The 27,139-nt window shown below is 45.2% G+C and overlaps 1 protein-coding gene across 4 annotated transcripts in view; it reads right to left on the bottom strand.

Annotated features, from left to right (window-relative positions):
- Positions 1-915: 915 nt before the first annotated feature.
- LOC129204700 (calpain-13-like) overlaps positions 916-27,139 on the bottom strand; it is a 53,176-nt gene continuing 26,952 nt past the window's right edge. For 2 of the 4 annotated variants that reach the window (XM_054821123.1, XM_054821126.1), the window contains 15 exons: positions 26,313-26,398; positions 24,857-24,931; positions 23,834-24,000; positions 22,199-22,347; positions 19,077-19,237; positions 17,459-17,495; positions 15,688-15,750; positions 14,589-14,646; positions 13,410-13,477; positions 11,641-11,709; positions 10,476-10,554; positions 7,477-7,593; positions 4,604-4,659; positions 3,354-3,406; positions 916-1,440 (listed from right to left, as the gene is read on the bottom strand). In XM_054821123.1, the coding sequence (XP_054677098.1) occupies positions 3,380-3,406; positions 4,604-4,659; positions 7,477-7,593; positions 10,476-10,554; positions 11,641-11,709; positions 13,410-13,477; positions 14,589-14,646; positions 15,688-15,750; positions 17,459-17,495; positions 19,077-19,237; positions 22,199-22,347; positions 23,834-24,000; positions 24,857-24,931; positions 26,313-26,398 (1,212 nt within the window). In that variant the 3' untranslated portion in view covers positions 916-1,440; positions 3,354-3,379. The remainder of the gene's footprint in view (positions 1,441-3,353; positions 3,407-4,603; positions 4,660-7,476; positions 7,594-10,475; positions 10,555-11,640; positions 11,710-13,409; positions 13,478-14,588; positions 14,647-15,687; positions 15,751-17,458; positions 17,496-19,076; positions 19,238-22,198; positions 22,348-23,833; positions 24,001-24,856; positions 24,932-26,312; positions 26,399-27,139) is intronic. The other 2 variants (XM_054821125.1, XM_054821124.1) reach the window with 2 other exon arrangements.

Genomic DNA, 27,139 nt, shown 5'->3' with positions numbered 1-27,139 from the left:
TTGCCAACTTTGGGTTTTATTTTCAGAGAGCTTAATTAATGATTAATGGTTTCAGGTGGGATGTGTTAGTCACACTTCAGAGAAGGGATCGGTTTGTTTAAAAATAACTGAAAAATATTGGAATAGCCTAATTTTACTGATTTCCCTTTCCCCACATTTTCAGTGAAAGAGTGGGTTCAGTGGTCCCGCTTGCATACAGCATGAGTAACGCTCTCCAAGCTGCAGAACGAGACGCTGCCGCAGACTAACCTCATGATAACAAAGACACGGAACCCTTCTTTACTTTGTGACGTAGTTGTTGCTCCAGTGTGCAACGTCTCGCTGCCAAATGAGTAAATCTGTTGCTAGCATGTGGACCCCTCGATGGAAACTTGTGTGGAAGGTCTGGGTGAGGCACGGTGTGAATTATATTGCCATAGCAACCCTGAATTGCTTTCATCCATCGACATTTGCATCCTTCTTTTTGGCATTTTCACAAATAGAGTCTTCAGAGATTTTATTTTTTTTCAATAGTAGAGTAGAATAGATCACTAGCTTTGCTTTCATCACCATGACAAAAAAGTATGAAAGCGGAGTTCGTGTGTGGGTTATAGAAAGGTTACAGTTATTTAGCAGATTTAAGTTAAACTTTTGAGCAGGAATTATATCTGAAGAAGCCCTGTATTTTTAAAGACATCAGGACAGAGAAAGGGAATGCAGTGCAGATAAATTTGTCTCTTCCCAGACAGTCCTGATATAGATGCAGGAAACCAGAAAAAAACACTGAACAATCTGTTCTATGACTCTAATATGCCCCTTCATTGCCGTAGCAAATAAAATGGAATCCCTGCAGCTGACAAACTCAAACATGCACAAAACTTTCTTATTTATTTTTTTTATTAATAAAAAGTTAAAAAAAAATTGCAAAGCTCCTGGTGTTATTTATGAATTATGATTAATATCCTCAACCTTTTTCTGGCATTTAGAAATGGCACACAAGCAAATTAAGAAATAATTTAAATAAAATGGTGTCTTAATTGTTTCTGTTATATCTAAGCGATAGGCACTCCTTCCACACAAAAGACCTGATTCTGTTCGTACTTGCAATGAAGTTAATGGAGCTATTCCCGACTTGTGTGCGTTAACCAGGAGCACCAGATGTATTATTGACATGAAGATGAGAGGAGGTTGCACTTGGTACTTCCAGCTTGCCCCGACCATTAGGTACTACCAGCTTGCCCATGGATCTCTCTCATTACGTCCTCTTCTCACTCCAGAGCAACTCCCGTTTGCCTGCAAACGACTCTCTAGCCAGGCATCCAAGTACCCTCAAGCGTAAGCAAATGTCTGAAGGAAACCTGGCTTCACTCCTTCACAGTGTTTGATTTTTCAAGAGCCCCATGGATGGCTCTTGGATGGGATGGCCGTGGGCTGTGTCATACTGGGGAGCAGAAAAGCCACCTGAAACAGAGGTGAAGAGATTCACTCAAAACACAGACAGCTGGAGGTCAGTCTTTAGAAATCACTAATGAGAATATTTTTCTCAACAGATTTTTTTTCCAACAAATGCCAAGTGAGTTTTCTCCCATCACTCATGGTTTGTTAGGCTCTAGTTTAAAGAGTTGCAGTCCTCTGAGGGGCCCGTGCTGAGATTGCCCAGTCTCCAGCTGCAAGTGGCTGCTGAGTTGCTCAAGTGAACTGCTTATGAACACCCTACAGGCAGAATTTCATTGAAAACTGGTAAGTGAAAATTATGATTAATGATATATTTGCAGAAGTTATGATCAGTTTATGAATGATTCATGAAAGGAAAAACGACTAAATAGACTATGAATATCATTTGCAAGCAATAATTTAATCAACTTCATCCCCCAAAGTGAGGTCCTTCTAGTCTCATATATACCTAATGATACTCTGCGATGCAAGGGGCGGGTGCTGTGCTTGTGAATAACCTGTTGCTGCTCATCAACACATCAAAGTACAGCTTTGCTGTTGCAAAGGGAAGGTGCACTGCCCAACGCCCTCTGAATGCAAAGGGCAGACTTTCAAACAAAAAAAACCACGTGCAAACAGAGCTCAGAGAGGGGAAGGCATCACAGGGTTGAGTGATGAAGCCCAGCTCCTGCTGCAACTGAACACACGGGACGCAATTAGCAGCCAAGACAGAGGAGCAGCTGGCCATGACTGCTGTCCTGGAGCCAAGGGTGAGACACAGAGCTGTCCCTGCCTTGAGTCTGAATCTACCATGCTTTCTCCCTGGGGGAGTGTAATTTACACCCTGATTATACATTTCACTTTTCAACTTCTCACCAAAGTTGGCATCCAATGTCACCTGCCTTCAGAAACAGGATGTGAGATACCAGAGATGCTATTCTCGTATTGTTTATTGTAATTCCTGTCTATAGGAAGGCTCATCTGGATGCAGTCCCTGGATTTCAGTGAAGATCCTGGGGGGTTTTTTTAGGTTTCTAACTCCATTTTTGAACTGGGTTGATAAGGAAAGTGTGTGACTTTGCCCAGGGATGGTCTGTGAGTTCCTGGGGTCAACCACAACACAAAGGCAAGAAGCTGCTGGCTCTTGACTGCACCTTTTCACTAAGGATTGGGTTTCCTCTCTGTTTTCTCCTCAGTGCCAACTGTCTGGGACCAGCACTAATGCTTTACACATCACAACTGGGAACAGCTGCGTCCCAGTGGGTTAATAGAAGCGCAACAGCCAGGATGGTTTATGGATGTATAAACAGAACAAGTTTTGTAGGAAAAGGCAGAGTCCTACTCTTCACTAGAACCAAGTAGCAAAATTGGAAAGTCCAGGCAAACTTCAGGGCAAAAAAGCTCCTCTCCAGGCCTGACATGGAGGGAGCAAATGCCAAATGAAGCACAAAGCAGGGACTGTTGTTCAAAGGTAAATTAAACTACATAATTCAGTTAAAAATGTGAAATCAGCCTGACCAAGAAATCATATCCCCACCCTCTGCTTGGCTTTACATTTGCTGCAGCTATCTAAGATATGCAGGAGTAATTGTATCCCTTAGAAGATGACCAAAAAAGACAAGTTTTGCTAGCTGATCTTTTGAAAATGTGTTACCTCAGGTGGGAAAAGGGGGCAAGTGGTTAACTGAGCCATTGGTGGTTTGAGCAACTGATAAGGCCACCAGCAATTCCCCAGAAAAAATAGCCCAAAGTCCAATTCCCTTTGCAGCCCCTCTCCAGCCCCGCTCATGCCACAGCTCTTGTCTTTTTTCTTTCTCTCAAAATGCACCATAACCCCAGGGTGACCTTTCTGTAAGGCCCCCACTCATGTTCACCATGGCCACTGTAAGGGCACCCACCCCTTTCTTCTCAGTATGCACAGTACCAAGGAGGTTTCTTACCAGCCACATTGAGCTCTGACATCTCTTTAGGTGTACATGACAAGAGTCAGCCACTGGAAAAAGGAGAAGAAAAAGTGCATTTAGATAGTGAGGTTACACTAAGTCTTCAGACACGTGTGTCGGTACCTTCAGGCTCTGACCCAGTCACTATGGTCCTTTTGTCCCGCACGAGATAGTTAAGAGGTTTTGGAACTACCTTTTTCCCTTATTACAATTCAGACTTACAAACACTTTCCATACGCTGCTTTCCGTGATAAATTATTGCAGCAGCTGGAGCAGGAGCAATTGCTGAGAAAGGATGGCACCTGTGTGATTGCGAGGTGGTAAGGCTCTGGGAATGTGGTTATCCTACAGACTAGCCTGTAAAACAGGTTCAGGGCCTCTGCTTGGAAACTCTGCTCAGCTCTTGGTGCAACAAAGATTTAATGAACTATGAGCCACTGAACTAACTAGAACGTAAAAAGGAGCTGGCAAGATTGTAAAAGGTTTTTTTAAAAATTTTTTTTAAACACTGTGTTGTCAAATAACAGTCCCCAGACTGATAAAATGCAGCACTCGGGCATATCACTATGGAGCACGGCAAGATATTTGCTTCAGACTAGCTGATAAAAAGCTTGATGTATCCCCATTCGGCTAGCTATCCTTCAAGCTGTGCTTTTAAGACAAACAGCAGCAGCAAGCATTTGTCTGCTGTTTCTTTCTTAAAACCAAGATGTTTCGCAATTCAGAATTAACAGATGGGGCAGTAAGAAATCAGGGCATGGATTTTTTTTTGGTCATTTCCTCAAAGTCACTTTGAGCAATGTTTCCAGCAATGGCAGGCTGGCATCGGTGAAGGAGGACTCTGTACTTTGGGTGCGGATGGCCACAACAGAGCTGCACTCACCCCAGCAAGGCTGTGTGACCGGGGCCAGGGAACCCCAGGGAAACACCTCCCACCCATTATGCACATCCAGCCAGGTGAAATCCTCACTGCTTTTGGTGTCACAGGCAAAAACCCTAGCAAAACACATCACACCTCATCTTCAATGTCACCCTCCTGCTAACATACTCAGTGGTCCCACTTTGGAGAGAGGAGAGGAGAGGAGAGGAGAGGAGAGGAGAGGAGAGGAGAGGAGAGGAGAGGAGAGGAGAGGAGAGGAGAGGAGAGGAGAAGAGAAGAGAAGAGAAGAGAAGAGAAGAGAAGAGAAGAGAAGAGAAGAGAAGAGAAGAGAAGAGAAGAGAAGAGAAGAGAAGAGAAGCATTCTTACCTCCTTTGCTGTCACCAAAATTTGTGATCTGCCTCCTGCTAAGTTTTGAAATGCATCTAGGGGTAGAACAAAGAAAATCTTCATGAGGAGGAAGCAAGAATGCAATGCAGACATGAGGCTGTGGCAGCTGAGGAACAGAGCTGCAATCCCTGTGCTGGGATGCTCGGCGTGGCTCGAGTGTCCGCACACACTGCCCTGCCTAGCCACGTCTCACTTCTGTGCTGGGTACCCCCTCTGCCTTGGCCCTTGGATCACAGCCTGGAAAGGCAGCCCAATTGCAGGGCCAAAATATGGCAACAGCGTAGGGACAGGGAGTGCTCAGCGTGACTGCTTTCATCTCCTCTCATAATTTGTTTTAATCGTACCTCCTGCCTGAAGACTAACAGGAGAACGGTGAACTAATGAAACACATCTTCCCACAGGGAAACTTTCTGTTGGTCCTTTTCCATCCTCTCTGGCAGTGAGTGATCACAGTGTACCCTAAAGAAACTGACTCTCCTGAAGTCATTAGTATGCCTTCCAAGTTTTTTCCAGGGAATATAAATGCAGATGCTGCTGTTATTCAGCTAGAGTTTGAAATTAACATTGCTGAAAGTTTTCTGACAGAACGCTTTGCCATTAGAAAATTTAAATCCATTCGAATATTGATATTCTATGTGCACATTTATATTGCAGCTTGTCTAGGAGAAACGTTCAAACCCAAGTGTTTGGATAAAGTCAAAACACAGTATTTTGAGTTCTTTTTATTTATTTTGAAATTACTTTTCTCTTGGAATTGTGCTGTTATAAACAGTAATAAAAAGTTGAAACAAATTTAAGTCTGCCTATCCTTGAATGACACATTTCTCCAGGAGCTTGTTTCCCACCCTGAATGGAAAAGGCATTGCAAGATCATGAATGTTTTGAAACCTGCCTGTCTTTAGACAAAAGTGGAAGGCTGCTGGGAGAGTGCAGGACCAGGGTGCAAGGGTGCATTGCTCATCTGCCCCTTAGGAGGCAACCAGAGCTACCAGTATCATCCAGAGCAGAAAGAAAGCAGAGAGGAAAGCTAACACGATGAAGAACATCCAGCCTATGCTGCTCTGAAGAAAGGCATAGAACAAGGAAATCCCCACGTTGTGCCCAGCCCCTTGACAAGGTTGTATTTGCAGGGCTGGGGTTGCGCCCAGCAGTCTTTCTAGGAACAAATGGCAGCGCTGAATTTACCTCCTCTGGGCAGAGGCAAGTGCCCCTTTACTGCTTCATTAACTCCAGTTAAATAGAGTTTGCAAAGAAGCTGCTGCTTTTGGTTTGGGTCTCATCTCTGTCTATCTTGAAAGGATGAGTAATGATATAATGGGACAGATTTTATCTTCCCTGCTGCATTCACATCATCATAAAGGTGGACTGCCTTTTATTCCCACTTGGCACCCTTATCCTCTCCTGTAACAATCTTATTCATAATGAATCGAAAAGTTTGATAAATGTATTCCACATTAAACCCTCTGTAAAGTGATAACTGGAAGAGTTGAGAGCATTTTAAGATACTCATTACAGACAGCAATGAAACTTTTAGGGATTCCTTTCCATGTGGATGTAAAGGAGTTGTCTTAACGCTGGCACTTAAAATGTAAGATCTATTTTAAAATGAAAAAAAATGCCATGGTATTAATTTAGGCATAAGAATTTTCATCTACAGCAAGTGACATGTATAATCACAAAAAATGGATGTTTACAAGTTATCTGTTTTTTAATGAGAGCATTAAAATCAGGACACACTCTGACTTTCTGAGCTGGTTCTGCTGTACTCCCTTGAAATGGGATTGTAGGTAGTGTCATCCGGGCAGATCTGCTGGCCACTATTGGCCCATAAAACATCAGTGGTAAAAGCACATGGGAAAAAATGAACACTCATTTCCATGCGCTGTTGAAACCCAGCTGGTTCCAAAGATGAACTCAATTGCTGTACCAATGTTCTAACACATGGGTCACAATTCCTGGGCTTGTTTAACTACCAGTATTTCCAGTCAAAATGCTTATTATTAGAGTAGTAAAAATTATGCTTTTGTAAAACAGAATTCCATTTACTTTCAGGCAAAGGCTCATTTGTGCAACTTCCAGACAATAGCTGGACACAATGCAGGACATGGGCTTGTTTATCCACTGAGAAGGATCTCAGACATTCTCCTTACCAAAAAACTGAGAGAACTTTACTGAAGTTGGTGGGAAAAACATCTCTCCAGTTAAATAACCAACCAAAACCCAAACAAACCAAAAAAACCACCTCCCTTTGCTGTGACTCAGACTTCTCTGACTTTTAACCAAAAGAGAAAGCCTTCCACTTGAGATGTGTTGCTTCATTCTTCTTCACTGGGCATGAATGCATGCAGTCTCCCCTCAGTGGTACCAGCAATGCTCCCCACCACCCTGGAGGAAGCTCTGCTGTGGATCAGAATGCTCAAGCTTGTGTGGCAGGGCATCAGCACAAAGACACATCTTGGTTTTAGAAAATGAGTCTTAGTGCATAGGGGCTCTAAGGACAAGCCTGCAGACGCCAGGCTAAATTCATGCAGCAAAAAAAGAACTGGCAGATGAAGAAGCTGTGGATATACATCACCATCACTCCTCAGCAGAAAAAAACACAGGGCAGCACGGTGCCGCTGCAGCCCACAGGTTCTCCGATGAGCTCTGACGGGAAACTGGAGGCCAACATTCCTTCTGGCCCTTTCAGTGAAGGCATCGCTACGTTCCCAGCTGCTGCTTCCTCCCAGCACTAAACTGCTCTCTACCAGCCAGTCGTTCCTGTGCCTCCTGCCGCTGCCCTCAGTCTGGCTTTGCAAGCTCCCCTGCTGCCAGCTCCCCTGCCCAACCCAGGCCCCAGCGCCGAGACTCACAGGTCATGGTTTCAAGGCGCAGCATGCAGCACACGAAGTCAGTGAAGCCGATTCTCCTGGCAGCATCGCCGTACCGCAGGACCATCAGGCGCAGGAGCTGCTCGTCGGCAGCCAGACCTGCGGAGGGAAGAGGAACGACAGCACTGAGGGCTCACTGTGGGACGATGGGCTGGCTCTGATGGCCTTGTGCACCCTGCAAAGCAGGTGGGGCCCTCCCTCAGCCCCCCACCCTGCCGTGCTGGGTCTCCTCTGCATCCCTGGACAACAGCTTGCCTTTCCCCCAGGTTTGTGCGTAAGAGTCGGGGTAGGGTGATGGAAAATTAAAGTCCTTCTAGTCACTTGAATTGTGGCTTAGGTCAGCAAGCAGAAAACATTGAGCTAAATAATCAAGTGTTATCTCGCTTTGCCTCTTTAGCTTTTATTTTCTATAAGAAAGGGTGATTTTCTTTGGCTCATAACTGTTAAAGTCTGAGCACAGCATTTACAATACCACTGGCACTTTCTGCTAAACAGGGAGATACCGCGTGCTCATGCTATTATGCAGTATAGCATGCCTTGGATTCTTAATTTTTACATTTTCTCTTCTATTAGAAAATGGTGAAGGGTGATTTTCTTTTTTATTAGCTGATTATTCAGTATTTGTGTCACAATCTGTTTGGATGGAAATTGGTATTCAATTGAATGAGCAAAAATTGCCTTTTAGAATGATTCTTTTATTAGTTAAATAAAACTGCCCTAAATGTGCTGGCTACATAAGAGAAATGATTTAAATATATTTTGCACTAAAAGCTGATTTGCTAAACAAAAGAGAATTTTTCTGCGGAGAGCTGGACCAATAGCTTTGGTTTAATGCATTCTCTGAGACTTCAGAAAAGTCTCATTTGCGCACTCCTAGTTTTTAGTAGCTCAGCTGTAAGAGAAGTAACTTCCCTGGTTTTTCAACCACCTCTAAACTTTTCAGATTTAAATAAACTCATCATGGAGCTAAATTAGTTGAATAAGCAGAAAAGAAGGAAATGGTTTCTCTACACCTGCGTAGGGGGAGGTACAACCGATGGAGGTGGGTTCTATGGCAACAAACTCTGGTTACATGAGCCTAGTTGGAGAAGGTCTCCAGCAGGAAGCAGACAGACAATGCTGAATATTTAAATAATGGAAATATACTGGGGCTTAAGATTACCTGATTTTAGATTTCTTTTTTCTAGGAGGGAAAGTTAGTCATTTAAAAAATCTAATTAATGAAATTTTGTCTTTGATTCTGATTTTAAACCACTGCCAAGAATCACTGTAGTCGTGAGCAATGAATCCTACCCCATTTTTAACCTTTTGAAGGCAGTGGGAATTCAATCAAGCTCTCTCTGGAGAGCAGATTCCAGCAAGCATCTGCTTACAAGACGCTGTCATCATGTCTTACACTAGTAAAACACCAACAATTTGGCACAGTCAGTCTAGGTTATACTTGCTCTGAAATCTGCTCACCTGGCAATGTCTGTCAATTAACCTCATCAACGAGACTGAAGCATCAGCGTTCTCTGTTCCCAGGATGTTTCAGTTATGTCCTGTTGCTTATCTGTAAGGTTACTCCCCACGCCTTTTGTCTGCTGGATACCTCACTCTGGTTTCAGTCAAGCTTTAAAATACAGACTTTATATTTCCCTATTTTTTTAATTTATTTTGTTGCATTTAATACTGAATTTTGTAAATACCCCAGGCCAATGCTTCTGCCTTTCAGGGCAGCACTGCTGTTAACGCAGCTAACCTGCTTTCCTCTGGCAGAAAATTTGACCCACCGCTATTATGCTTTGAAGCATTATGACAACAGTAAATAACAAGCACACACTTCAGTGTGTTGCTGGGGAAAGCACTGAACACTTCAGGGAACCGCTGGCTGGGAGCTGTATTTAAATACATTAGTGCCATTCCCAGAGGTAGCACCAACCTCCCAAAGGTTTTTTGAGGCTTTCCACTCCTTCCTGCTTAAAAGCCAGGACAGGGATCATCCTAATGCAAAGCCAGACTCAAGTGCAGCTGTCTGGCTCAGAAGAAGGCAAGAATGAGCTTATAATTTTCTTCCCTCTCCCTCAGAACTGCTTATAGCCTAACATGTTTTGAATTTGCCATTTAATAGTGCCTTTTTATACCTTCAAATAGGTGCACTGTTTTGGCTGCCAGGAGTTCTCAATTTTTCTCCCAGTTTTACACTTTAGCGCCTTTCTTACAGAATGGACCTGGCAGCTTCTCCTTTGACATTTGGCACATCCTCAGGCAGATGCTAATGCTCTGCATACCTCTCAGCAACAAAAAAATTACACGTACATCCCCTGAGCTGATGGAGTCCACAGATAGCACTTCTGCACCAGGTTTCTCCTGGGGACGGCACCACTCCAAGCTCTAGGATTTAAATGGGAGCTTCCCTCCTGTACGATTGTAAGAGGATTGCTGTCTCAGAGCTGTATTTCATGTACAAAGTCTTCAGAGAGATGATCCAGCTAAAATGCTTTGCTCGTGTGAAGAGGTCCCATGCATTCACTGCAAGTTTCAGCATTCGTGTAGCCAACAGAGGTCAGTGCAAACTAAATAAATGTCTGTCACTGTGGCTTCCCCTTACAGACTTAATCACTGCCCTGGAGAGCAACTGCAGGAACTGGGGTAAGCGCAAGCATCGACTGCTCCTTGCTCCCTTCCTCTGCTGGATGTTTTGTCCACGACCAAGAGAGACTATGGATAAACCAGTCTGCAGGCTCTGGCCAGTGCTGTGCTTCTCTGCATCTCGCTGCTGGCTCCCCAGCTGCAGCACAAAGCCTTTCTCCCTGCAAGGAGCTTTCTGTCTCAATGCCCTAAAACAAAGCAGCCCTTGGAGCAGAGCTGTGATCTAACTGGCGTCTCTGGGCAATCCAAACCACTTTCTCCCTGAAGCTCTTTTTGCTTTCCTCTCTTTCATCCTTTCCCACACTACCACAGTGAGAAGAAAGGGAGCTGCTCAGCACCTATGGACATACCTGCTGTCTGTATCGCGCTCTTCAATTCAGACACATCAAGAAATCCAGAATGATTTCTGTCTTCCATGATGAAGATATCCTAAAAAACAGTGTAAAGGCAGATTTCAAGCCTGTATCAGCATTCCCCAAATTTACTACTACATCTAATTATGTAGGATGCTTTCCCTCCTTAATAAATAGGCTGCAAGGAAGTTCAACAGATGAGATGGGGTGACCATGACAAGGGACACCCACTTCCAGAAGGCTCAGACAGTATGTTACTGTGTAAGAAACCCCAGTTTTGGGTGGGTGGAAGCCTTTTTGCTCACTCTCCCTGGTTTATGTGTGCAGGCAGCAGTGGGAATACTCACACCTCCACTGACAAAAAGACATTGTTTATAACACATTAAATAAGCCAGGAGTCCCTGAGTCCTAGAATGGTGTGCGGTCATCTTTCCGAACACACCATTGAAACCCCACAAGCCACATTTGAGGTGCTGTCAGTGGGAAGAGCACCATTGCTAGATGGGGAAGTGGCACCCCATGTCCTAGGTGGCCTTAGACCATGTCAAGAGGGATGAAACAAAGTAGAGCCCACCCAACTCTGAGGCTCCAGGAAATCTTCATATCCTGCAGCAAGACTAAAGGGAGAGAAGGACCTGCCACAGAGAAGCTGCCTGAATTTAGGTGGGACCCTAAATACCAAGCTACTGTCCTCACTGCTTCCAGTCCTAATGCTTATCCTGGAGCAGAGACACTTCTCCCAGATAAACTTTCATTGGATCATATGTATTTCCACTACACACTGCAGCAGTGAGGATATTACATTTTTCAGATGACTGTTCAAGAAACTCATTTCAGCTTAGAAAGCTTTAAAAAAAAAATACTAGTGGTGGCACACAAACAGAGATTTCCATCAAATTCTAAGCCTAATTGGCCTTCCTACCTTTTCCCACTTTTTCCTCAATATTCCCTGTTCTAGCAAAGCCTCGGCTGCTCGTTTGGAGCACTTCACACACACCACTGCTTCCTGAGCTCCCAACCTTTGCATGAGAGCATGGAAATCTGACCCACTAAGCATGCAACCTTTGCGACGTTTTTCCCTCACAGTGCTTTGATATTGCAGAGCATCTGCTCCCTGCTGATGAAAAGCCCAAGCGTACAGTATTGACAGAGAAAAGAGTACCATGTATTTAGTAAGACTTCGCCAGAGGATCCCGAACTCCTGCAGTGTGAGTTGTCCATTCGAGTTGAGCTGTGCATTTAGTTAAGAATTGAACAGTTAATGAGAGCTAAACCTGGCTGTCTTCATTCCCGAGGATGCTGCCTTCACATAAAGACAGACATAAGATGCAGTCTCTTCTGTTTGTTACTTTGCGTTGACATAGCCAAGAGCTTTTCTGCTCTCAATTATGCTTAAATTCACCTTCTCTGGCACATTGTACAGCTGCTCATACCTGTGCTCACAAACAACAAAAGGTTTCTATTTATATGGTGCCTTTAACCACAAGGGAACCTGCAGCGATCGCTTCAGTTGACATATAGCCACTGAACACAGACGCCCCTGTGGAGGAACATGACCCCATGCTCCAGGCCACATGTGCACATTGCCTTGCCTCTCTGCAGCAGCACAGTATTAGCTCTGCCTGGACCATCCTGGAGGAACAGGCACTGAAGGACCCAAGCGCACGGGGAGCCGATCCTGATGCCTGCCGTCAGAAGGCAGCAGCCTTTGAACCATGCATGTGCTGCAGGCAAGAAAACACTTCCCCACCATGAGTTGCAGGAGCCAGGGGTGTCAGCAGACATCTCCCACAGATAGAGGGAGATAGTCTCGAAGGACTATGTCAGCGGACCTGCTCTCCTCCATACACCATCTAGGAGTGCTGGGCAGACATGCAGCACCTCGCCTAATGGAGCTGGGATGGCGAAAACTCCCAGCAAGCAGAACCCGTCACCAGTGAAATATAAGCAGACAAGTGCCACTGCCATGAAACCTGACTGAAAAAAGCTGATCCTGTCTTTGCAGGCCAGGATAGGTCACGCTGTACACGGGTTGTATGCAACCCAGAGAATGAAAAAATCCATCTTGAATTAAATCAGAGCAGTGGCTTTGTCAGCTCTTTGCATGTGCCATGCATTCACAGCACCCACTTAGCCCAGGAGGGGCTTTGGAAAGGGGGAAAAGTCTCTTTCACTGGCTAGATGCAGAAAGCTAGAAAGAGAGGGGGACTTCTGGTCATTTTTATTCATTCTCTGGCAGTTTGTAAAGGTCTGAAAATGTCTCAAACTTATTTCAAGGCATGGAAGAAAAGAGACAGTGAGCAAGCAAGGGGGAGAAGAAACACGGGGGAGAATTTATGTTTTCATCAAGAAGCCTTCTTGTTCTACAACGGCCAGCAATGTATTTCCAGTGTTGTCTTGTTAACAGTAAAAAGACTGTGTGATCCATCTAAATAGGGAAAGTACACCGGAAAGGATGAATGGCCTGCCAGGCAAGTGCCTGTGATTCGGCAGTGACAGCGCTTCTCCCCCCAACACCAGCTTTGCTGGCAGTGCTGGCAGGCTTCTCGAGCTGCCATCGCAGGCCAGCGTGGTTGCAGCCGTGATGGAAGAGCTGAGCTATGCCTGAGCTCTGTGCTGCCTCCTCATCTCGGGCTCTGCCTGTGACCCTGCGCCCAAGGGGGAAGCTTAGCCAAGCCCCGGACCCTGCAGAGGGGAAAATGAGAGCAAAGAGCTGGCAGGTAGCAGAAGGTTGAACCTCACCTTTCAGCAGAGACACCAGAGCCAGGGCATGCATGGCAAAGTCCTGCATAGACTCTGGGACAGTTATTTATTGAGGACTGTGGCTAATATTTACTTGCAGGTTCTCACACTGGGACGCTCAGCTCAGCCATAACTCAAGGCAAGGATGGGCAGCACCAGAGAAGTTTATTGCTTCTGCTGAAAGGATACATCCATCAGAGCTAAAATGCCTCTGCATGAATCAAAGCTGAATCTTCCTCCCAGGCTGGTCATTTCATCTGCAAGCATTGACAAAACTGAAGGAATTAGTGAGAGCAAGGGGGGACTGACAGAGGCATCAGATCACCATTCAGAGGGAAGGAGAACACCAGTCTGAAGGCTCGCATAGCTAAAAGGCCCCAGATCTGGCTCAGGTTCTCAAACAGCAGCAAGGGCTACGCGCCATGCTGAGGTCCATTGAGGGAGTCTGATGTGTCTCAGACACTTCTGGTGTTCCCATTCCCAGGGACCGGTGCCCTGTTTGGGCTTAGAGGTAGCTGCTCTGCACAGTCTCTGCCCACCTACCTACCTGCCCCGATGGAAACTCTTCCCTATTGAAATAAGGATAAGGGAAATGACAGTGACAAGAAAGGCTGTTTAAGCTGAATTGGCAAGTCCTAAGAGCAGTCTGAGCCTTGTGCATGACTGAGTTGGTTCAAGCCCTCTGACTGTGCCCCTGCCTCGTGCTAGCTTCGAGGTGTGCTGGTTAGGAAGGCTGGGAAATGCTGAAAGCCAGCTTGAGGCCTCTGCTGAGGAACGATGCAGGCCAGGGCTGAACTGGGAGAAACTGGGTGACAGTGAGGAAAGTGGGAGGCACAGCTCCCTGGGGCACTCACTGGTGCAGCCCAGCCAGGAATCAAGTTCCTGCTGCAATTGGTAGGGCACAGAGCAGGAAGGGGCGCCCATGGGGCTTGCAGGGACATCCAGGAGAAGGGCAGCATGGGGTAGGGTAGGTCTGCAGAGCAGTTCTTGGCAGAACTGGGAGGGGAGGATGAAATTTGTCTGTCAAGCAGATGCACAGCTTTGCCAATGGCCATGCCTTAAAGTGTCTGTCAGCAGCTGGTCTGGGTTGCATTGCTTTCTTCATGTGAATATTACTTTGATTTTCTTTAAAAAAATAAAACCAAACTATTGTGCATGTAAAGGAACCCTGGTGGAGGCACTTCCCATTCTTCAATATACAGGAACCCTGGTGGAGACACTTCCCATTCTTCAATATACACTAGTGCAGTAAGCCATGCTGAGGATTTTTTGAGGGCCATCAGGACACCACTAAATCCTCTGTCTAATTTACACTAGACTAAGGATAGGGAAGCACCAAAGACATTAGCTGGGTTGTAAAAGCTTTACCTTGCAGGAACACTTCATTAAGGAGTTGTTGCAGCTGCGAGGCATCAATCGCTGAGTCCTAACGCAGAAAAAAATGCAAAGAGAGGTCTGTGAGCATAAAGGTTTCTCCTGCGTCACTTTTGCCTGAAACTTCTTTACTCATGCACTATGGCAACCAAGAATGACCTCTCCCTGTATCAGAGGAGCAGCAGCACCCCCTCAGGAGCACACCAAAGATCTCCACATTGTTGGGCCAACTCTTTGTCCTTCCCTGTTAGAGTCTGCAGGGGAGTTACAGGCACTCGCATCACCACAGGGTATTTTCAGCAGTTATGGGAACACTTGCTGACTTCACCAGCCCCTAGCTGGGGAGTTGCCAAAGGGCAGGCACAGCAGGCAGCGGGGTGAGTGGGCTGGGAGCACAGGGGCTGCTGCCTGCTTCCCTCGGAGCCACCCGTCGGTGAATCTGACTGCCTCCCTCCTGAGACACCCCCAGGGCATTCAGCATGGCAGCCCACGTTCATTTTCACCTTCACATACTGATATAACTATCAACTCCAAGAGGTCCATTGTGCAAAGACTTTTGGCAGTGATTTTTTTTTTCCCTCTTTACTAAGTCGAGGAGTTCTTTATAACAGTTTATTAAACCATTAAAAGCATCTCCTGTGAACACACAGAGTTTGGCTCTGAAAGAGCAGGAATCAATTACTCAAATGCTGACTGATGTCTGGTTTCCAAATGCTGTGAAGGCAAATGGAAAATGATGCTGATGAGAGAGGGGAATACCCAAGGCTTTCTAATTGCTTTCAGTAAATAAACGAACCACAGCCAAAGAAAAAAAAAAAAAAGACATATGCAAGTCTATCTCCAGCACAACTACAAATCTCCAGCCCTCCACGGATATATGGGGCTAGCCAATCTATCCCAGCTGAATGTCCCATTTTTCTGGGGTTTTTGGCAGGTCAATCAATACTGTTTTCAGGGTATCCACTTGAGGATGGAGCTACATTTCAAAAAAACATTTTCTAAATGGATTTGTATCAACATCAGAGATCAGTTTTTCTTTTTGCAAATCCACATGCCTTCTTTATTTTTCAGCAAGATGTTTTAGATAGGATACCTGCCCAGCGTATCTTAGGAAGACAGCCTTATACGACCTGTCCTGGTTCTGTCTTGGCACATCCTGGATCAAAGAAAAAATACACAAATAAATAATTCAGTTACGAAACTACTGGAAGCAGAAGTCTGCAGATCCAAACAACACTTCAGAGAGGGCAGGAATGTACAGTACAGGCTGCAGTTTTAACACCCTGAAAGTAAAATGGATTAGGAGCAAAGAACAGTGACTGCAATGAGGGAAGAAGCATAGTTTGGATGTTATCACTTAGTACAACCAGGAAGGAGCAGCTCAGGGCCTGAGGAAGACAACAGAATACATCCAGGGCGGAGTTCAGCAAGTCAATATATGAGTATAGATACAAAGCCTGACCCTTATTGATGGCCCTTGGTTGAAACCACTGGCTTAGGGCACGTGAAGATTCACGTGACTGAAAAAAATAGACCAGGAGTTGACTTTTCCTTTCTCTTGTACCTTCTCAACCCCAAGGCTAGCTTGACTGTACCTGAGCAATTGCAATTCAATGGTTAAGTGATTTTTTTTTCAACCCTCTGGTGAGGAGATCCAGCAGGCACTAAGGGGAACTATCCTTAACATTATAAAGTTTCCAAAAAAAAATCTAAGCCTATGCCCCAATGCCAATTATCTCTGTGTGAGATAATTCACACTAGTGAAGCCCAAATACCTGAACAAGAGCAGAAAGTGTGGGTACCATAATTCATCAAAGTCAAAACATTGGCTAATGACAACAGCCGAGCAAACTGACAGCTTGTCAGTGGAAAGAGATAATAAGCCACCATTTACACTACCCCTCTAATGGGACTTAATTGCGGGCTGGAAAATGAATCACAAGGAAAGGACTCTGTTTTCTGTTCTCCTGCAGCAGCTTTATACCTTTGGCTTCAAAGACCCACACTGAGTTTGCACTGCTATAAATAACAGCCTCTCAGCGGCAGGGTTTTGCAAGCAACCTGTGAGACGGCAGCATGGACTGGACCAGCTCTGGCAATATGCACAGTTCACAGCGAGGAAGTCCAGCAAGAGATGGTAGCGGGGCTAGACAGGCTGAAATGTGGGTTGAACTAGAGGCACAACCAGTTTTGAAGTGTAATTTCCCTTATGTCTGTGAAGATATCCTGATGAAAATCAGGACAAATCTGATTTGGGCCTCACCTCTATGGAGTCTTGTGCTTTATAGGGTGCAAGCACTTAAATGAAGTCATTCCCATGGGGAAGGCATGTATGACCCCACTGTCAGGTGTGAGGTCTTTTTAAAAGGGGTCAAACTCAAGCTGTGACTTTTTCATCCAAGTTTCCCCCTCTCTCCTCCTTAGATACATACCCATTTTACAGACATTGCAAGAATTCAGTGTCTTTGAAATGCTCTCCCCCCTGCTGTATTTAGTCAGTCAGTGTTAGAGGTGGCGAGGTGAAAAGGAGAGATGGACAGGCTGACAGAGGGACTGTATAAGATTTGTTTCCTTCAAAGATCAGACTCTGAAAGAGACATATGTGAAGAGGAAGGGCTTCCTTGTCACTCCTGTCTCTCCAGAGAGGTACCCCAAGCTGGGCACGTGCTCTCCCAGCAAGGTCGCACAGTGCCAGAGTTGAACTCTGGGACAGGTACTGGCTGGTGAAAGGACGGAAGAGCAAAGTGGTGTCTAATATGTAGGGAAGGAAGAAGAGGAATCAGCAGAGGTGGCTACCTAATGGTCAGTTTCCTGGGAACCATTCACCACCACCAGTATCTACATCAGTTTTCACAGACTCTTACCATCGGCAGCTCTGGGCTGGGCGGGACATTTGAGGTCCTAGAAAAGAGTGACAAGAGTCAAACCGGGAGAGAACAGGCCTTTTCAGAGCCCTGATTTGCAGATGTGGCAGAAGACAGGCACCAACAGGAGCACTCACCCAGCCCGCGGCCCCACATGATGCTCAGCACGCACACCTCCCAGCCTGTCCCAGTTCAGTCAAACCTGTTGCACCAGCCCTGGGTCTCTCTGTGCAAGCAGACATGAGCAGGTCTGAGTCCCTGGTTGCTCTGGGGCCACTGCCTTCCCCGAGCCAGCCCTGCTGGCACCATCAGCAGAGAAAGGGTAACTTATCTCACTCTGAGCATGCCAGGACTAACCTCACCACACAGAAGACAGGGTTGCCCTGCCTTGAGCCACATCAAATTTTCACCTGCTTTCTCTTTGCCTAGTTTAATACTCAGGAATAAAAATAGCATCTGGGCTATTAAAAGGCAACATCTTTTAAATGTCTGCAGACTGCCTGAAATTGAGCCGGAGTCATGATGCCTTCTGAGACTCACTTAGTATCAACATTCAATCCTTGAGTTTTGCTTTTGGTAGAGAAATTAGGCAAGCCAGGTGCTATTTTTATAGCATCTGCACTATTATATAGATGAGTGCTGCAGAGACCCACGGGAAGGGGATTCCCACGCTTGGTCTAGCTCAAGGTCTGTGAGGGTCAGAGGCTCTCCTGGAAAGTGCTGCTTCCCAAGGCCGAGCCATCTCATGAATGACTCATCAGGCTGAAGGCAGTCCAGTCTTCTTATGACTTCTTATATTTGTTTTCCATAACTAAGGAGTCGCCTTAGTTAGTTCTGGGCTGTTTTTGCTAGGGGCCACAGCCTAGAAAGCAATCTCATTATTAAGATATGGGCCTATGAGGTAAGAAATGCAATCACCTCCACTATAAAACTTACTGAAGGAAAGCCACTGAACATCTGATGCTTGAAGGTCATTTGGTAAGGCCGAATGCTGTGGTTTGCTCTTTATGTAAAGCACACCCAGATATTTATGTAAAAATGTGATAATAGCTGCCTTTGTATGAACTAAGATACCATTTTTCCACTAAATTTATCTTCAAGGCCCCTCTCATACCCACAGGGAGCCCTACCAGCCTGTCTATGAGATGGCTGGGTGAAATGATCAAGGTGTTTCACTGCTCTTTGCTTCTTTAGGTTCCACTCTGAGCAGAATGGGACCTGATCCGTCTTGTGGCCAGCTGGCATAGCATAAAAACTACCTAACAGCTGTTAAGAGAAGCAAGCTCTCAGTCCTCCTTTCAGTAAAGACAGATTTCTCCACAATCAGGGTGGGGGGCATATCTCACAATTATTGCTCGCTTGTGTGGTGCCTTGTACCAAAGCTGAGCCCCTTGGTTGCTGCAGATGAGTTATTGCCCTGTTCTGCAGTGGCCACCCCTATGCATCTGACTATACATCTGATCTTCCTCAACACGGTGCTTACCACTCAGCTGTGTCTTCCCAACACGCTTCTAGAGTACGTTAAAAGCAAATTGCCACATTAGTTATCTTGACATTAAATTGTTAAATCCTGGCACATTGTAAGTCTGGGGGCTATAAGGAGTACTTATCATCTTACTCATTGTAGTCGTGATTCTTCATGAAAATACGTAAGAGAAATTCAAATTCTTGGTCCTCTGTTGTAGTAGGAACGACAGCATAGGTTCCTGGGCTCAAGAGAAAGTAGCTGGTCACGTCTCGAGTCAGGGAAAAAATTTGTTTCAGAACTTTGGAATCCTTCTGAAAGAAAAATATAGCTGGCTATCTCCCTTCCATGTCAAGAACCAAAGTAAATCAGCAAGTGCACCCGCAGCAGCCTTATATTCCCTCAGCTCTCTAAATATACACTGCATCTAACATGCCTTAACCTCCCCAGTGGCATGAAGAGCCCATCCAGGTGACAAACTTTGTTCAAGGACACATCAAAAATGCACAAGTGTGGAAGAACTGAAAGAAACAGAAGGCAAAATGAATGTAAGTTGATTTGAAGAGAACTTCAATTAACATTAAGCAGACTGGAGTTCATAAAGGAATCACGGATAAATACTCTTACTAAAACTTCCCTGAGATCTAGCGTGACTCAGAGTGGCCAGAGACTAAGCATCTCACCCAGATGACAGTGCTTCAAGAATCACAACCCAAACCTTACAGCAAGTGTCACAAGAAAACAGAATATTCTCATCTTTCTTCTGTTATTCCAGTATTTTTGCTGAGATGAAACAAATATAATGCAACAACTATTACTATGATGACATGTAAAGATAGCATAATAAAAACCCCTTACTAAACATATTCGCCAAAATACATCAGTGTGTATAAATTCCATTTAGAATGGTTATACAGCGTGGCAGAGTTATTTATGAGCCATGCCTTTGGGAGAAAATAACATAAAACTCCTATTTTGGGAGGAAAAAAAAGATGACTACTGTTACAGACGGCTGGGAGGTATGTAGACTGCCAAGTGTTATGGGTCGGATCTTGAGTAGATAGAAATGGGCAGTGCTGCAAAGAAATAAATGGTGTAATCCTTTTTTTACTTTTGGGTCTCATTCCACATTCCTTCTGGTAAAAAGCAGAAGCAGATTAATATCTCAATGGAGTAAAAACTGGTGTGAGATAAGAATCAGCCTCTATACATTGCTCAGCTCTATCACACAACATTAAACTTCCCTCACAGCCACGTATTAGTGTTCCACGTCTATATTTAATCAAAGGCTTCCTAGAGCTATCAGATATGTCCATTCTGGTTTGCATCCTTGCCCGCACTGCATTCCCCTCTCATCCTGCCAAGGGAGAATACTTTTTTTTTGCTTCACAGCAACAATTTGACATATCCCAAAAGGTACTGAACAATGAATGATGCTGCTAATGAATAATGGCAGTGAAAGCAGTTCAGGGAGGAAGAGTAAAGCCACATGAATCCTAGCAATTGCACTCTCTCTCCTCATGCAAAGAAAACCCCTTGTAAACTTTTATGCAAAGATGCCACCTCTGACTGCCCTCAGGCACTGAGGTTGGACGCTGGGAAATAATCCAAGGGAACAGCACTGTGCACCTTTTCTGGTTTTAGCTCTTGGACTTGGCTTTTGCTGCTACCAGGGCAGGATGCTGGGCTGGCTGCGAGGAGCTGGTAGACCAGCTCTCATGTTAAAATACTTAGGCTGTGTCCACGGGGGAATATTTTCTGTATAATCTGCTGTGTGGATTTGTACCTATATAATTACATGACTAAAAGCTAAAACGTGACAGAGCAGCACATCTGTACCCATTCCCTCCTTGACCAGGTGCTCCACAGTAATGGTCTGTTCTGGCCTTGCCCTTCAGCTCCTGTGTAGGAGATCACCCAGAATCAGAAGCCCAAACTGAGCCTGAGGTGACCTATGGGCTGACAGCCCACAGAGGCCATGTCATCTAGACTTGACATACTCATCGAATTTCATCCATCCTTGGGAACATACCAAGAGAAAGAAAAACTAAATGAACACACCTAAGCATCAACTGGAGGAGAAGAAAGAAATTTTAAATATAAAGTAAGAATAGAGGAAATCTGTCCCCTAGTCTACTTCCTGATTAAACAACTTCTTTTCAAGGGACCCAAGACCTATGCCGTCACATCCCAGTGATGGTCATTTCTGTTAAAATAGGTAACTAATCAAGGTGGACATGCTCAGGCAAGAGCATGCAGGGACCTCCATGTTAGGTCACTGTTGGGGGACAGCTGATGAGGATGCTGGAAGGAGTGAGTTCCCCATTTACCAGGAGCAGCAGCTCTTTCCAAGTGACACAGCTCTTTTTATTTTATTTCTCAGACATTGTTTTTTATGAGCTACAAAGCCATGCTCTTCCTTTATGACGAGCTGTTAGACTTATGGCATCAATTATTCAAAGTCTGGGAGGAGGGCAAACCTCTCCAGTGATCAGGAGAATGTGAAGTTAGGGTCATAGCAATCTCTGCTTCCTTTCATTTTTCAAGTTAAGAACGACCCCTTCCCACCCTCATCAGCCAACAACAAACACACTTTGGAAAAGGCTAGCATCCATCCACGCTAGTAATTGCACTTTCAATAAGCCTGGTAATGCTCTGACAACAACTGCCCTTGAAGTGGCACCTCCCTGGACAGTCACCAAGAAAAAAACCAGGGAAATTGCAGTGGAGGTCCCAGATATCTGAGTGGATTACCTCTGCTCTGGTCTTGAGCAAATGTATTTTGTAAATGGCTTTTGCATGGCATTCCTGTGATAGAAAAGGGGGGATGAGTAAGACAGGCCCATTTTGGGGAACAAGAGGCCATTTGCTTCCCTACTAGACCTGGAGTACTGCTCAAGCACCGTGGTTAGTGCTGGCTGTCATGCCTTGTGCCAGGCCAGCAAGGCAAGTCACCAGTACTGCTGGGCATAGAAGATGTTGCCCTGGCACGTCTTGCAACCTGGGGACTCCCTGAGTTTCCCAGGGCTGTTTTGGAATGCTACAGAACTAAAAGTTCAACCTTTCCTCTCTTAAGACATGAATAAAGGAAACTAAGCCTGCCTACCTACTTTTCCTGTGATGTTCTATGATAGAAGTCATCCGGAAATTCACTCCAAATACTGATTGCTCTCTTTTTACAGCCCAAAAGGCAATTCAGTCTTTCACTTTCATGTACAGGTATAATAAGCCACACAGAAAACAACAGTGCCTACATGATACCTGATTGTGCTTACCATGGTGATAAAAAAGCCAATCTTCAGGTTTTTTGCATCCTGCATGTCCTCAGCATGTTTTTGCATGAGTGAAATGACTACGTTATAGGTTTTGGGGTCATAATCTGGCACTTTGAAAAAATACTGAGGGTTCGTTGAAACTGCACCTGCTGAGAAAGTGTTAATAGATTAATAGTAGCCACATAGATGTCCCAGTACTAGCCTATTGCGTAAGATCTTGCTTATATGTACCCAGAGGAATAGGTAGTTACTGCTCCAAGATCCTTTCAATACAACAGAGCACTGTAGTCTCTACATTACCAGTAGGAGTTGAGGCATCTGGACTTAAACTAATTGCACATTAATCATTCTAGAAATCTCTGGCCAAGTCATAAAAGTCATGCAGATTTCCCAACCCCTCTACATCTGCTCCACCTACATGGCACACTTTCCTCGAGGCAGAAAAGCAGTGACTCTTAATTGGCCACTTGACCCAGTGGTTGAGCTGAAAAGGACTATGGCTTGGAGATCATAAACACATAAAAGAAAAAGACAAAATGGTCCAAAGCTATCCTCCCCTTCCTGTTAGTGTTTGTGATGGACAAGACAGAGTGTTGAGCACCAGAAAGAAAACACTGCTTCTTGGCCAAAGTTTTGGTTAACAGGAAGCATCGCTGATAAAAAAGCGGTAAGATGCCCAAACTGGGGAAAAAGGACTGAGATGGCAGCATCTGCTTAAACCAGTCCAGACTTTAAGCCATGTAGCTGTGTTGGGTGGTCTTGAAAGCTGCAATATAGCCTGATTGTACTTGGACAGGAACTTTATTAGAGGGCTGGTGGAAAACACAGCTCCAAGGAAAATGGCTCTGCCCACACGCTTTCAGTTCAGCCCCTGCACCTCCTTATTCAGTCCCAGTGCCCGCAGTGTGCAGCAGCACAGGCATTGCTTCGTTATCACCCCTTCGGACATGGCGGTTCAGGTTATGAGGAGGCGGCTGAAATCTGTAAGCCCAAACCTGTTTGCTGCCAAGTCAGGGATCAGCATTGCAAAAAAAAAAAAAAAGGAAGATCCTTCACTGACCACATGCTACCATCTTAGATTAAAAACACAAAGCCCAAACAGTGATGCAGCTGTAAAAAAAAGTAAGATAAGATAAGATTAAAACTTAAAAATACTACTAATAATCGGAACTTGCAATGCCAGAAGAGTCCTTGCACAGACAGTAAAACCAGCGGTCTTATCTGCTCAAAGGACTTTCTGCCTTCAAAAATAGAGCTTTGTAGGACAATTCTTTCATTTCATATCCATTTAATTTTTGAGTATTTCTCGCTCTGTAAAATCAGCTACATATTCGCCAGACCAGACTTTCCAATGAGGTCCCCCGTAACACTTACTGCAAGTGGCTGAAAGAAGACAGACAAGCACATTTTGATTTAAAGAGTTTAGGGTTTCTAAATCACAAGCCTCCTGTTCTAACTGAGCAGACAGTGCTGCTGTTTTGTTTCTCCCTCTTTAGCTGATAGGTGCTGTAATGGGAAAGGGCAGGCATTAACAACTGGCAATCAATATTTCTGTAATTCAGGGCTCAGAGTGAATGTTTCACTGTAAGCACCAGTGGAGAGGAGGGCTGGGTGACTGCAGTGAGCGTTCATTACCTGGGGAATAGTTGTTCCTGCCTGTGGCAAGGGCTGGACTCCACAGGCTGATGTGCCTGTCCACAGACCATGTTGTGCCGTGCTGATCTCCAAAGTTCAGAAACGTTGGGGTGCTGTTACATATATAGAGCCAGGAAAACTGCTCCTGGAAGTTTTCACAGGACATCCTGCAGGGAAGGAGAAAATCTCACCTTTCAGTTTGAGACACTGGTGAGGTACTCACGTTCACCCCATGTCTTTAAAAAGGGGTTACAGAGAGCACTGCAGGCTGTAGCTGAATGGGCTGATACCTTGCAGAATACATCATCTCTTGATGTATTTGGGCTGCCCTAACTGCACCTAAAGCCTCAGGGAAATTACAGGGCATGTTCAGTAGCACCTAGGTGGAGCCCTGCTATCTCTAGCACATCTCTGCCACTGCACCTTGCTTTGTCCCTCCTCGGCATCCTGCCCTGCACTCATGTTTTGCTCAAGCCTGCAGTGCCTATCTCAGAGCAGCCTGCTGTTCCCCTGCTTTCCTCAGAGGCTCACAGGGCAAGTGTGCCCTTTCTGAACAATAATAGCTTTTCTAAAGGATGGCTCACACATGGCTAACCTGGATCTGAGAGTAATCAGAGGCAGTGAAAAAACACAAGCACCTGCAGAGCAGTCAAGTGCACAAGCTCTATGACCAGCTCAGCCACCTGTCCCCTCGGAGAACCAGCCAGTCCAAGGTTCAAGCTAGGCACTTTGTGGGGAAGGGCAGTGTGACAATATGACTAGGTCTCAGGGAGATGGATTTTTACTTCTCTCACTTTACATTTTTTTCACCAGTTTGTTACTTAATCTTGGCCAGCTCCATTTCTCCAGGTCTTGTTTCCCCTGAAACCATGGGGCCAGGACAGCCTCCAATTTGCTTTTGCTCCCAGCTAGCACAGGGTGCCTTGAGCCATCACTAGGAGAAGAAAACTGCCTAAATGACTCTTTTTTCATAATGAACACAAACAGAAAACCTGGCAGACAGAAGGATGGATAGGGAAATACCAGAATTCTCCATCATCCTTATTTCTGAGAAGGTCTTCTCTGCATTTAGGCTCAACACGGTCCCACTGAGGAGAGCTGCAAACAGGAACAAATTAACAAGCAGATGTGAGGCACAATTTTCCATCTCTCTGGCGAGCCCATTCCTCTAACCAGCCCATCAAATCATGAGAGATCAGGAGGAGTGAGCAACGTGCACATTGAGAATAGGACTGTGCCCGATGCCTTCATAGCCCAGGCCAGCAAACACAGCTCTGCGCCTTTGCTGTGCCTGAATCGCCCACCCTGGGATGGGGAATCCTGCCTCTGCCCTCCACGCCCCAGTCACCTGTCCCCATGCTGGAGAGGTTAGTGAAGTACCAAGGCATAGCACTCTGAAGTGCTGATATTACGTTGATGTGTAGAGGGCACATTAGCCAGTCAAATGTGTTGTTTCCAAGCAGCATGTTTATAATTAAGTGATAATTGTACTTTCTGCAGAGTGTAAGATAAATAAACAGAGCATGAATCAATAATTTATTGATTTATGCAGCTTACCTGTGAACGCGCTCTACTGACATTTCAATTACAGTTAGGATTATAGTTCACCCTTCCAAAAAATGGGAGGATACTGTCTGAGCAGATAGCTATTATCCCAGCCTTACACATGTCTGCACCACCCGCCAACCCATCCAGACGCAACACGCTAGTCTGACTTTTCTCAGCAGAGAAGTTATGAGTGTTCCTAGCAACAGGGAGAGGTGGGATGCTATTAAATCATGTAAGAGTGACACCTGAACATCTCTCTAGTCAGGAAAACACTGATGCAATTCCACCAGGAAAACTAATACCTATTTATTTACAAAACACTGTTGCAGTCTTCCTCTGTACCATTCCTTTCCTCAGGAAAGAGAAGTTAGCTTATACACACAGCAGAAAAGTGGTCCTTGTATCTCCAAAGCTGCATGCAGGATCCAAAAGACCAGTTCAAGCCATCCAGCGGCACTTTGCCTTTGCAATAACCAAGGACCCTTTTTGTCTGTCTGTGTTCAATACTGCATAAAAATACTGCCCTACTCTCATGGACTCTGCTAACCATCCTCTTCCCAGATTCAGACTCACGGGAGGGAAAGAAGGAGCAGGAAGGCGGATGCACGATTGTTACAGGAGAATTCAACAGAAGCAGCCAGCCTGTGTCTAGGGGCATGGCCAGAGCTTACTCCAGGTAATAACAAGTTACACATACACAAAAAGAGATACCTGAGCTAGGCCTAGTGAGAAGCACATATAAACCCAATGCTGCATTAGTTTTCCCTGGATCGGATTTCTGTGGGCAGTTGCTTTGCAGATGGAAATAATGCTTAAAATTAATTGGTTTAGCAATGTCTGCTTCATTATAATGGGTGCAAAGCAGAGGTCCTTTACAACGAGCCTATAAAAGAGTGATCCTCCTTAAGAGGTTAAAGCGCTAAGACCGTACCCATCACTCCAGGGACCCTTCCACTCCCCATGGCCCCACGGATTCCAGATCCTGATGATATGTTTCCAGCCATTCTTGTAGGGTATCTGTAAAGAGGAAAGTAAAATAAACTCAGTCACAGCTTTTCACAATTGTGATAGTGAAGAGATGGGTAGTAAAATGGAGGCCTGGTATAACTTCTGGTCTCATTTGATTGCAGGTAAAAATCAGTGCCTTTTGCTACACTGTAAAGGAATGACGTGTGGGAGAAAACTGCACCCATTTTGCTTTCCCAAGGACAGTGAATAGCTGACACAGATGGAAGCAGCAGTATTCCTGCCACACCGCATGACTTCAACGGCCTTGGGAAAGTCCAGCGCCTAATCTTGCACATCTAATGTTGTAAGTCAGCAAAGACAGAGACTTTGAGGAACCAAGCCACCCCACTGCCCGGAGTGAATGTCAAGATGATGATAAACAGAATCTGTGTCTCTGTATGTACAGTATTGTGGTTTCCAACAGCTGGAGTTTTGGTGCTTCTCTCCTCTTGCTGTCACTGCTTTAAGCCAGAAGCAACTCAATTTCACCAGTGAAGCTAAAATGGTGGAAGTGGAAAGAAGGAGCAAACCTTTTTGTTTCTGGCTTTCCTTATGCACACAGGCAGTGTTGGAAACAAATGCCATGGCAGTCTCTTCCCAGGCAAAGGCCCAGCTTCTGGCCAGCCTCAAATCATTTCCCCGTAGGACATCCTCCAGATGCCTTGGCACTCCAGTAAGGTGGGACAAAAACTGTTTCTCCTGTCTGGACACATCATGAGCAGCAGGAAGCTAAAACAGCCTGCTTGCTCT

The sequence above is a fragment of the Grus americana genome, chromosome 3, assembly GCF_028858705.1.
Source record: "Grus americana isolate bGruAme1 chromosome 3, bGruAme1.mat, whole genome shotgun sequence".
Classification (NCBI taxonomy): domain Eukaryota; kingdom Metazoa; phylum Chordata; class Aves; order Gruiformes; family Gruidae; genus Grus; species Grus americana.
Note: the sequence above shows the minus strand (reverse complement) of the source record. Positions and strands in the feature narration are given on the sequence as shown.